Source organism: Lithobates pipiens, unplaced genomic scaffold (genome assembly GCF_037356315.1).
Source record: "Lithobates pipiens isolate NorthernLeopardFrog02 unplaced genomic scaffold, aLitPip1_a1.2 Scaffold_23, whole genome shotgun sequence".
Classification (NCBI taxonomy): domain Eukaryota; kingdom Metazoa; phylum Chordata; class Amphibia; order Anura; family Ranidae; genus Lithobates; species Lithobates pipiens.
In genome coordinates this window covers 257234563-257247783 of record NW_027507785.1, presented here as the reverse complement: position 1 = coordinate 257247783, position 13221 = coordinate 257234563, and the positions used below count along the sequence as shown (strand labels likewise).

At 40.0% G+C, this 13221-nt stretch overlaps 1 protein-coding gene across 1 annotated transcript in view; it reads left to right on the top strand.

Annotated features, from left to right (window-relative positions):
• The window catches only part of LOC143927138 (ranaspumin-like), a 58661-nt gene extending 54169 nt beyond the window's left edge, over positions 1–4492 (top strand). The window contains exon 12 of the mRNA XM_077451091.1: positions 4364–4492. Coding sequence (XP_077307217.1) covers positions 4364–4492 — 129 coding nt within the window. The remainder of the gene's footprint in view (positions 1–4363) is intronic.
• Positions 4493–13221: the final 8729 nt, after the last annotated feature.

Sequence of the window (13221 nt, the reverse complement as noted above, 5' to 3'; positions counted from 1 at the left end):
CCTTACAGAACAGCAGACTGTACCGCACTCAAGCCTATGTACCGTAGCACCCTATACCAAGTTACCAGTCCTTATAAGAACTTTTGTGGACCAAGCAGGTTGTGTATTAGTGTTTAGCAGACTGTACGTCAGTCCCTATACCGCTGAAGGACTGCTGCAGTATAGGGCAGCGGTCAGCAGTGGTGCACGTCAACCCTATCTATTGTGGACCGATAGCGGTCCTTACAGAACAGCAGACTGTACCGCACTCAAGCCTATGTACCGTAGCACCCTATACCAAGTTACCAGTCCTTATAAGAACTTTTGTGGAACAAGCAGGTTGTGTGTTAGTGATTAGCAGACTGTACGTCAGTCCCTATACCAATGAAGGACTGCTGCAGTATAGGGCAGCGGTCAGCAGTAGTGCACGGCAACCCTATGTATTGTGGACCGATAGCGGTCCTTACAGAACAGCAGACTGTAACGCACTCAGGCCTATGTACCGTAGCACCCTATACCAAGTTACCAGTCCTTATAAGAACTTTTGTGGACCAAGCAGGTTGTGTGTTAGTGATTAGCAGACTGTACGTCAGTCCCTATACCAATGAAGGACTGCTGCAGTATAGGGCAGCGGTCAGCAGTAGTGCACGGCAACCCTATGTATTGTGGACCGATAGCGGTCCTTACAGAACAGCAGACTGTACTGCACTCAGGCCTATGTACCGTAGCACCCTATACCAAGTTACCAGTCCTTATAAAAACTTTTGTGGACCAAGCAGGTTGTGTGTTAGTGTTTAGCAGACTGTGCGTCAGTCCCTATACCGCTGAAGGACTGCTGCAGTATAGGGCAGCGGTCAGCAGTAGTGCACGGCAACCCTATGTATTGTGGACCGATAGCGGTCCTTACAGAACAGCAGACTGTAACGCACTCAGGCCTATGTACCGTAGCACCCTATACCAAGTTACCAGTCCTTATAAGAACTTTTGTGGACCAAGCAGGTTGTGTGTTAGTGATTAGCAGACTGTACGTCAGTCCCTATACCAATGAAGGACTGCTGCAGTATAGGGCAGCGGTCAGCAGTAGTGCACGGCAACCCTATGTATTGTGGACCGATAGCGGTCCTTACAGAACAGCAGACTGTACCGCACCCAAGCCTATGTACCGTAGCACCCTAGACAGACCAAGTTACCAGTCCTGATAAAGAGCTTTGTGGAACAAGTGAGTTGTGAATGATTAGCAGACTGCAGCAGAAGGGCAGCAGTCAAGTATAATATTCTTTCTATATTTGGAAGAAAGAATATTATACGTGTACAAGCCTATTACCGTACCACTGATACCAGTCCTGAAAAGAACCTTTGTGGAACTAATAGTAACAGCAAGTCTTTAAAATTATCCTCACTGCCTGACACACTGCTTCCTGCCTGTCCCTATACAAATTGGCAAAAAAGAGTAGGCTGGAACGATTAGCTGGAACAGCTCTTTTGTGGACCTGATAGTAACAGCTAATGATGATGATGATGATGATGATGAAGAAAGACTAATCTGGCTGAGCTGTCCCTAAAATAGCAGCATACAGCGCTCTGTCCCTTTATCTAAACTGACAAAAGAAACTCAGGCTGCTGACCTAACACCTATACCAGTCCTGAAAAGAACTTTTGTGTACCAAATAGCTAGCGTTTTCTCTGTCCCTACTCCACACAGGATCCTTTCCCTACAGTGACAGAAGAAAGAATGTAAAATGGCCACCGGATCGGGTGTATTTATAGGTTAGGGGGAATGTCCAAGTGTCCATGAGCTGTCATGTCTCAATTGGTTGTCCTGTAACACATGATAAACGTGTCACGAAAGGTTAAAGTTCTTGTATACATTAAACACGTAAGTCCGCCGGGGCGAACGACGGAAAAAGGCGTTCGAACCCGCGGACGGCGAAAGTCGGAAATTCGCCGCGAAACGACCGCCGGGCGAACCGTTCGGCCATCACTATACACAGTCCACACTATACACTCCATTTTTTTTCTTGATTTTTCCACCGTAAACTGTTCATAATATTCAGTGACATTCAGTACATATTCAGTGATCATAAGATTTAAAGTGCTCCGTGTCCCCTCAATGTTCCCATACCAGTGTTAATTTTGTCGACTAAAACCTTTTCATCGACTAAATGAATACTATTTTAGTCGACTAAAATATGACTAAAACTAAAATACGACTAAAACTAAAATGATATTCTAGTCAAAAGCCTAAATTGGGACTAAAACTAAAAATGCCATTTTGGTCAAAAGACTTATGCCTCGTACACATGACTTTCCGACAACAAAATCGTGGATTTTTTTTGAAGGAGGTTGGCTCCAACTTGTCTTGCATACACACGGTCACACAAATGTTGGCCAACAATTATGATTGTGGGAAGGTGGTGACTTACAAGACGTACGACGAGCAGAGAAAAAGGAAGTTAAATACCCAGTGTGGCTCCTTCTGCTTAAATCCTAGCATGAGTGAACTTTTGTGCCTCGGACTTGTGTACACACGATCGGAAATTCTGACAACAAAGTTTTGTTGGCGAAAAATCTGAGAACCTAGTAGCCAACATTTGTTGGCAGAAAGTCAGACAACAAATGTTCGATGGAGCATACACGTGGTCAGACTTTCAGCTAACAAGCTCACATCCAACATTTGTTGTCGGAAAATCAGATCGTGTGTACGGGGCTTAAGACTAAAACTAAATTCAAATTTGACCTCAGAATTAACACTGGTTTGTAGTGCATGTTCATACCTCAATACCATATATAATAACATATTAGATGTTAGTATATTAGTATATAATGAGTTTGTAAATTGTAGAGAAATGCCTAGATAATGCATTAAAATTTAACTACACCAATTCGATTTTAGACGACTAAATGAGTTTTAGTCGACTAAATACGACACTAAAACAATCGCAGAAGACTAAATTGGGACTAATATTAAAATGCCATTTTAGTCAAAAGACTAAAACTAAATCGAAATTTGCTGCCAAAATGAACACACTCACCTGAATTGTTTGACCCCCAAATACTTTAACCTCCCTGGCGGTATGATTAGTTCTGGTTTTAGGTGCTGAAAGCAGTACAATTATTTTGCATGGAAATTTGGCGTTTTATATTGTAGTCCTGTAATTCTTAGGAATAACTCACTTAAATCTGTTCAAACCAGAGTCTAGCAGACATCCTGGGTATGATAAAGTTTATAATATAATAATAAAAATTATTCATTATGATAATTATTCATTATGAAAAATTATTATTTTGATATAAAGGCACACTTTTTGGTTGCTATGGACAATCTCCAAATTCCAGGCAGAAAAAACAGCATTTATAATATAAAAGTGCATGCAGGGCACTGCAAAGACCACTAGGGACAAACGGGGTGTGTAATTTTTTTATACAGTAGTGTAATCTGTAAGATTACAGTATTGTGTGTGTTTTGTGTGTTGTTCCTTTTTTCGAATTTGAAGCTGATCTCCGCTCCCGTGCACCGTAACGTCGCAGGGAACGGAGCTCGGTGGCATTCGGGCACTGTGTGAATCGAGCAGAGGACAGCTCGATCACACATCACGGTGGACATCGCTGGATCCAGGGGACAAGGTAAGTAACTTCTCCCTGTATCCAGCGATGCGATCCCGAGTCTGGCTCGGGGTTACCGCTTATGATACTAAAATCCCAACCCGAGCCAGACTCGGGATCACCGCTAGGGAGGCTAACAAGCTTTCTCTTATTGTCATAGCAAGAATTATACTGTAATGCCGATCGGACGATCGGATGTTCCGACAACCAAACTGTGGATTATTTTTTCTGACGGATATTGGCTCAAACTTGTCCTGCATACACACGGTCGCACAAATGTTGTTGGAAATTCCGATCACCAAGAATGTGGTGACATACAACACATACGACGAACCCGAGAAAAATAAAGTTCAATAGCCAGTGCGGCTCTTCTGCTTGATTCCGAGCATACGTGGAATTTTGTGCATCGGAATTGTGTAAACACGCTCGCAATTTACGACAAAGGATTTTTTTGTCGGAAAATTTGAGATCCATCTCTCAAACATCTGCTGTCAGAAATTCCGATGGAGCCTACACATGGTCGGAATTTCCGACAACAAGCTCACATCGAACATTTGTTGTCGGAAATTCTGATTGTGTGTACGCGGCATTAGTGTTAAAAGTTTCAAGGCCGAGCACCACTGCAATAACAATGCCAAGGTCAATGTGTTATAAAAAAATATCCAATAAAAACGTAGCAATTATATAACCAACTAAAATATACAGCAAAGATGTGAAGTAATAATACATTAAATAATGGGACTTTGTATTAACCTCTAAAACATTCTCTGTGTGGGTTCAGGATTTCACAAATGTTTTTGTTTTACTTTTTAAGGAAGACGCACTGGAAGCACTCAGTCCGGAACTTCTTCAGGGACTGATTGAACATATACTCGGCCTTACTGGGGTAAAATGTTTTGTTGGTTTGTGATTTATATGGTATATGCATTCCTCATTCTGCTGTATGCAGCTAATATTACATGATATTACATACAGTAGGTGAACTGTGAGGTGGGATTGAGAAAAGCAGCCAGGAATCAAAGAACATTTTTTTTTAATTACATTTTCCAGAATAGAAATTTCACATAACTACTTTACATGTAAAGAAAAATAATGTCTTGTAACCGCTTTATGAGGTTTATTTACAGCTTCAAAAATGTACAGTATAAAGACCTAAAACAATATTCCACTTATTAAATAGCTTTACCTTAGTGTGTTAATTGTCTTATCTTTATTATAGAAAGTCGATTTGATTGCCAACTTAGCATGCACCTTGGTAAGTTTGAAATGCATTTGTTAGTAAATATGGCTTTGCTTATGCTAGCTTGCAAATATCATTAGTCTGAGATTTCACATTGTCAGTATAATCTGCTTTGGGTTTGGCTAACTCATATATAAAAGTAGAATAATGTCTTTAACCATTTGACCTCCGGAAGATTTACCCCCCCCTTTATGACCATTTTTTTTGTGATGTGGCACTACATTACTTTAACTTACAATTGCACGGCCGTGTGACGATGTCCCCGAATAAAATTAATGTAATTTTTCCCCACAAATAGAGCTTTCTTTTGGTGGTATTTGATCACCTCTGCAGTTTTTATTTTTTGTGCTATAAACAAAAGAAAAAATTGAAAAAAAATCAAATTTCTTCATCAATTTAGGCCAATATGGACTCTGCTACATATTTTTGTTTTTTAATTGGTTTGCGCAAAAGTTATAGCGTCTACCAACTATGGGATTTTTTTTTTATACTTATTAGTAATGGCGGCGATCAATGACTTATAGCGGGACTGCGATATTGTGGGGGACCAATGACACAAAAAAATGCCAAAAAATATGCACTGTCACTGTACTAATGACACTGGTTGGGAAGGGACTAACATCAGGGGCGATCAAAGGGTTAAATGTGTGCCTGACCAGTGCTTTATTACTCTGGGGGAAGTGCTTATACTAGGAGAAGGCATGGATCGGTGTCACTGCTTAGCAGCGACACAGGACACAGGACTATGAACTATGAACTATGAACTATGAAGGATCTTTGCCTTCTATACTGACAGAATGGCAATATGCCTTGTGTATATGGGCAGACCGCCATTCTGTCTGTGTACCGAAGCATGCTGGTGCAAATGAAGTCCTACCCACCAATTAACTCCCATTGTGTCTAATCACAGTGGGAATGGTCCGCCGGGGGGCACCCCAGAATCGGAAGCGCCTTCCCTATATAGATATATATATATATATATATATATATATATATTAGTATGCAGTCAGCAAGTGGTTAAGTACAGTTTATCTAAAGCAACAGTATATGTTCAAAGACAGAGTTTTCACCCTTACTAACAATAATAGCTTTATTGTTAGTGAGGGTGAAAAACTAATTATTATATCCAACAGTTTACTATTACATTCTACTACACCTAAAGAAATACTCTGGTCCAAACCAAATCTTCTCTAGAAATTACTCTTTAGAAAGTATTTGATGCTGCTTAACCACTTGCCGACCAACCGCCGTCATTATACTTTAAGACAGAGGCCGCAATGTCTGCCTGCCACCCGCAGGAAAGAGGGCCAGAACGGGGATTTGTCAATGTAAACAGACAGATCCCCGTTCTGACAGGGGAGGAGAGGGAGATCTGCTGTCCTAGTGATTAGGAACAATGATCTCTCTCCTCCTCCAGTCGGTCCCACCCCCCCCCCCACAGTTAGAAACACATCCCAGGGAACACATTTAACCTCTTGATCACCCCCTAGTGATAACCCCTTCCCTGCCAGTGACATTTACACAGTAATCAGTGCATTTTTATAGCACTGATCGCTGTATAAATGGCAATGGTCCCAAAAAATTGTTAAATGTGTCTGATCTGTCAGCCGCAATGTTGCAGTCCTGCTAAAAATTGCAGATTGCCGCCATTACTAGTAGAAAATAAATAAGTAATAATAATACCATAAATCTATTCCTCATTTTGTAGATACTATAACTTGTGCGCAAACCAATCAAAATACGCTTATTGTGATACCAAAAATATGTAGAAGAATACATATTGGCCTAAACTGATGAAGTTTTTATAACACTGACAGGGGTGCATGCAATGATCACATTTTATGTATTTATGTAGGACCTTTATCCCAAAAGGGGAAAAAAATTGTTTGTTGTAACTATGTACATTTTTGTAACATTAAAGAATCTGTAAAAGTTTTTAAAAATCATTTTCTATTTACCTAAATATGACCTACTGCGGCTAAAGTCCCATTATGAGGTTTTTTTCTATGTATATAGCTTAGGGATGTTGACATATCATTGGCTGCTTTTTTCATTTTGATATATATATTTTAACAGTCTATTTATTGCAAGCCTGACATGAAGTAATATGGATTTCTATCAAAAGTTAATGTATATAATAAAATGTAAAATATTAATATAATGTAAGTTAATGTATATATCTCATTTCTTCCCAAGCTTAAGCCTGTATTGTGAATTAAGGCGGGAAACTACTTACTGCATTAATATATGTGTGGTAAGTTTATTATTATATGTATTTTCTTTCATTCATCTATCAGAATTTTACTTCAAGAAAATCAGACATTTCATCTTAAGGGAACCTGTGAGGTCAGAAATAAGGGGACTGCCAATGCTGGCTTTATATTTAAGGTGCAGGTTCCAGGGCATTCCTGGATCCTGGATTGACTACCTAGTGAACTGCTATCCTTGGATACACAAGCAGGAACTGAGTTTTTAGTCTTTTAAAAATACACCGTTACATGTTTGTTCAAATTTGTGACTACTTCAGAGCCTGTCCCTTTAAACCCATATCACCAATGACGGCTTCTATATTGTTATTCTTCCAGATAAAATGTAATGGTATTTTATCTTAGATATTTTATATTAGGACATCACTATCATCTAATTGTTCCCCTCAAACTATAAAAAAAAAAAGTGTGGGTGTGTAATATATATATATATATATATATATATATATATATATATATATATATATATACTTAACCACTTCAGCCTCGGAAGATTTGGCTGCTCAATAACCAGGCCATTTTTTGTGATTCGGCACTGCATTGATTTAACTGACAATTGCGCAGTGCCCAAAAAAATTGACGTCCTTTTTTTTTTTCCACAAATAGAGCTTTCTTTTGGTGCCATTTGATCATCTCTGCGGTTTTAATTTTTTGCGCTTTAAACAAAAAAAAGCGACAATTTTGAAAAAAAAAAACACAATATCTTGTACTTTTTGCTATAATAAATATCCCTAATTTAAAAAAAAAAAAACAGCAATTTTTTTTCCTCAGTATAGGCCAATATGAATTCTTCTACATATTTTTGGCAATAAGAGTATATTGATTGGTTTGTACAAGAATTATAGCGTCTACAAAATAGGGAATAGATTTATGTCATTTTAATTTTTTTTTATTTTTTTTACTAGCAATGGCAGTAAACTGCCATTTTTATCCTGACTGCAACATTATGGGGGACACATCAGACACTTTTGACAATTTTTTTAAACCATTGACAATTATACAGTGATCTGTACTATAAAAATGCACTGATTACTGTGTAATATTTATTTTTTATTTAATGAAGTGTATTTTTTCCCCAAAAAATGCATTTGATAGACCACTGGGCAAATACAGTGTGACATAAAATTCTGCAGCAATTGTCATTTTTTTAACCTAGGGCAGTGATGGTGAACCTTGGCACCCCAGATGTTTTGGAACTAGATTTCCCATGATGCTCCACCACACTGCAGAGTGCACGAGCCTCATGGGAAACGTAGTTCCGGAACATCTGGGGCACCAAGGTTCACCATCACTGCCCTAGGGTCTCTGCTAAAATTATACAGTGGCAGAAAAAGATTTAGACATTAAGTGGTTAAACTTCCTGCATTTACATATGGTTGAAAGCTTGGCAGACTGCCCTGATTATTTGTTTACACAAGAAGTTCTATCCCTTTGATCTAAGTAAGCGTTAGTTACAATGTTTCAAGTTCTAAACTTGGCAGATTGCCCGGGATGCTTTCCTTTGACAGTGAGCAGATAATCTCCCCACTTGTTTATATGAAAGAATCGCCTACTCTCAGCAGGAGAGATCGTCAGGGGGGTTAATCGAAATCGCAAATTTTTAACAATTAATCGTACAGCTCTAGTTCCTAGCTATTAGGGACTCACAATCTGTCTCTCCTCTCCTCACAGAACAGTGATTTGTGTGTTTACACACATGTCCCTGTTCTGCCTCTCGTGCCTGCAATCGCGCATGGCCATCGGTAAGTATCATTGCATCAGAGAGGTCATCTATCTCTTTTCAGTAGAACTTTACCCCTGAATAACAAAATGGCAACAACCGGGGGTTTTATTGCAGAGACATACTAGGGGGACGTTTACTAAAACTGGGACACACATAATCTAGTGCAGCTGTGCATAGTAACCAATTGGTTTCTAATTTCAGCATGTTCAAATAAAGGGTAACTCCACTATCATGGCAAAAAATAAAAAATAAATAATATAGCATGTATAGTTGTGACACAACTCATATTGTAATTTAATGTTATTAAAAATTACCTTTATTTTTTAATCTGCAGCACTAAAATATTTTGTAAAACCTAATGCAGTATGGTTACTTGGAGGTGTTCTATGCACAGATGGTGTACAGAACACCCCCCAGGAAATGTAATTTCTGTTTGTGTGATTGGCTCACTGATTTTCCCAGAAGTCTACACTAAGACACAAGTCAGATTTTGAGCATCCCCTACAACAAATATGTCATTTTTGGTATGATACTCTCAAAGGGAAATCATGTCTAATGGGATGCAGACCCTGCAGCCTTCCTCATTAGAGCCTTGCAGGTGTAGCAGCTGATAATTATAAAACCACTCCCATACAGATCCCATGCACATGGACACAGACATACTCCCTATTATGGCACAATGCGGGCCCATCTGGAGAGGCACAGATTTTCAGCGCAGGGATCGGTTTAAGGAATTGAAAACATTATGAAATGCTAAGAAGTGGTTGAAGAAAGAGACAACCCCCTCTTCACTTCCCACCCCACGAGTTATTTTTCCATTAGGCAGGTCCTGTAAGGGGCTAAATAATCTGCATGGTGGTATATGGAAAGGTGGCTCTGGAGTGAGGACTATGGAACCCACATGGATCCTCCTTTCCTTTAGTTGGTATATTCTACTAGGTAGAATGTTTTGGTGTAGTGTGAAGTTGTTTCATATTTTTTTTGGATGTCTGGTATACTTTGCAGATGCGCCTAGAAAGGGAAAAACTGAGATACATGGCAATGATTTAGGAGCTATATATGTCCACCTAAGACATAAACAATGGCCAGTTCATTGAAAATTATATCCTATAATGTGAGGGGCTTGTGTTCACCCCATAAAAGGAGACGCCTGTGGCAGGAACTACCTTATCTTGTGGCAGACGTGGTCTTTTTACAAGAGACACGTTTTACAATAGGATCAATACCTCGAATGCCCTTACTTCCATATAACCAGCTTTTGTAAGGCATTTTAGCAAATTTTTTCCTACATTTTTGTGTGCATTCTAGAAACACATGCAAAATGAATTAATTAATTAATTGTTAATAGCACCCCAAAAGTGCCTAGCAAATGTACTCTTTGTCAAAATACGTATAAAAACCAAATTAAAATGCACGTTAAAGTGCCAAAATACATGCTAAAAGAAACACCAAGATGAGCCTTACACACCACACCAAAGTGTGTGTTAAAAAAACCTGTGCCAAAATGTGTGTTTAGAAAAGCGGTAAAATGCACAATAAAAAAAACCCACGCTAGAGCCTCGTTAAAAAATAACAGCATGGTAAAAACTGAAAAATGCGTGTAAATAATGCCAAAATGCACAATAAAAAGGGGACAAAGTGCACATTTAAAGAATGTGTAATTACACCATATTTGTATCTTTGGTTTCACTTTTTAAACTTAGCTGCTCTGTAAGATAGCTCACAAGGCAGCCCTCCCCCTGCTACACAGATCTCAGGTGTTCTCAGAAGAAAAACTTCTCCTCTGTTCGCCTTCTGAGAACAAACAATCTCTGCTTCACCCAGGTTCACACTGACAGTGAGATTGAACTCGCACAATTTCATTCCCGCATGTTAGTTTGACTTTGGGGGCAATTTCAGAGACATCTGTGCACAGATGTCTATACAAATCGCACCCCAAAGTCCCCAAAAGTAGTAAAGAAACAATTACTTTTGGGAATCAGTGCAATGTTTTTGAGCTCTTTGCAATAAAAGTAGCAACTATTCATGCAAAAATAGTTGTTCCTAGATCATTGCTTAGGCTGCTTTCACATTGGGGCGGTGCGGGCGTCGGCGGTAAAGCGCCGCTATTTTTAGCGGCGCTTTACCGTCATTTTAGCGGCGGTCTGCGGGCGCTAGCGGGGTGGTTTTAACCCCCGCTAGCGGACGAAAAAGGGTTAAACCCGCCCGCAAAGTGCCGCTGCAGCGGCGCTTTGCCGGCGGTATTGCTGCGCTGTCCCATTGATTTCAATGGGTAGGAACGGTTTAGGAGCGGTGAATACACCGCTCCTTCACCGCTCCAAAGATGCGGCTAGCAGGACTTTTTTCACTGTCCTGCCAGCGCACCGCCCCAGTGTGAAAGCCCTCCGGCTTTCACACTGGAGTTAAAGGGGCCGGTTTTTTTCAGGCGCTACACAGGCGCTATTTTTAGCGCTGTAACGCCTGAATACCGCCCCAGTGTGAAAGCAGCCTTACTGTATTAGAGCCCGTTGCTGACGCTTTGCATGAGATCTCAGCACTGATTGAGAAAAGGGGTTCTTTATTTCTACAAACTATGGGGTTGATTTACTAAAACGGGAGAGTGCATTATCAGGTGCAGCTCTGCATAGAAACCAATCAGTTTCCATTTTTTTCAAAGCTTAATTGAACAAGCTGAAGTTAGAAGCTGATTGGCTACCATGCACAGCTTCACTAGATTCTGCGCTCTCCAGTTTTATTAAACCAACCCACATGCAACTGTTTTATATCCAGGTTCCGACAATGTCTTTAAAACAATTTGTAGTAGAATTTGCATTCATTGTTCTGCTAGAGTTCGTGAGATCGGTGCTAGTTACTATGCTGCCCAACAATATATTTTTAACATGACCATAACAGAGGTAAAGCCAATGTTCACACTACTTACAATCCAAATGTCTAAAAATGGTGAAGGAGGTAGTGAGAGCAGTATTGGTGAGCAGACAGCACTTACAGCATATGGTAGCTCTTCCTTCTTATTTCCAGACATTCTTCCAGAATAGTCATGTTTTGTTGAGTACATCACACATTTGTGCTTACAGTTGCAGGGAAGCCACCAGACTATGACATTGTGACATCAAGCCAGGGCAGGTTCCATAGAAAGAGACATTTAAAACCAGAACGCAAAAAAACCTTCATTCCTTTGGGTGATACCAGTGTCACAGGACTTGGAGTTGTGCTGGATTTGGGTGGGAAAATTGCACATGGGCAAACAGGTTAACCTACTCAGTGTAAATCAGATTTGGTTTCTAAGCAGGGTGGCACAAAATATGAGATATAATTAATAATGCCTGGTAAATGCCTCATGGTATAGAGGAGGAAGAGGAGACATCTGGAGGGAAAAGGAAGAGAAGCGTGTACAGTAAGTTACACGATAAAAGAAAGAAAGGGGAGGCACAAAGGCCTGGAAATTGCATAGGACCAAATCTGATGACTGAGTGGTGGTCAGAATAGGAGAACCATGGCAAGGGAAGAGTAGATCAGAGATGGAGGATGGAAGAGGGTACTAAATATTCATGATTTTCTTCTTGGATTCCATGAGTGATGCTATTGACCATGAATATTTTCAGTTTACTGTATCTTATAAATTCTGATATACAACACATCTGACATCACACTTGTGGTCACCAACACCACCTTCTGCAACAAAAATGCATAGACTTCATTGCCTCCATAGACAATGACTCCATCACTCACTAGGCCTGTAGGCTAGAGAACAGGGCTAAATTGTCAGTTCAGTACTTTAATGCACAGCCTCCATTACAATGGAATCATAACTGAACAGTGCACCAAGTTTTGGGAGACTAATGAAGAGGGTTTTGGATTAAACATTTATGAATTGCCAGAGGAGCAAATATTTCAATATTATCTCGTATGAATAGGTGTGGTGTTATAGGACTTATGCCGCGTACACACGACCGGACTTTTTCGACAGACTAGGTCAGACAGAATGAATCTGTCGGATATTACGATCGTGTATGGGCTCTAGCGGTCTTTTTTCCCAAAAGTCAGACGGACCTAGAAATGTTTCAAATCTTTCTGACGGACTCGAGTCTGGTCGAAAAATCAGTTTGTCTGTATGCTAGTCTGACGGATAAAAACCGACAGTAGGGCAGCTATTGGCTACTGGCTATGAACTTCCCTATTCTAGTCCGGTCGTACGTCATCACGTTAGAATCCGTCGGACTTTGGTGTGATTGTGTGTGGCCAAGTCCTTTCGTTTGGAAAGTCCATCAGAACTCCGCCAAAAGTCAGTCGGGAAGACCGTCAGACCTAGTCTGTCAAAGTCTGGTCGTGTGTCCGCAGCATAAGAGTTTTGGAGATTGATGAAGAGGGTTTTGGCTTCAAAATGTCAGAGGAGCAAATATTTCAATATT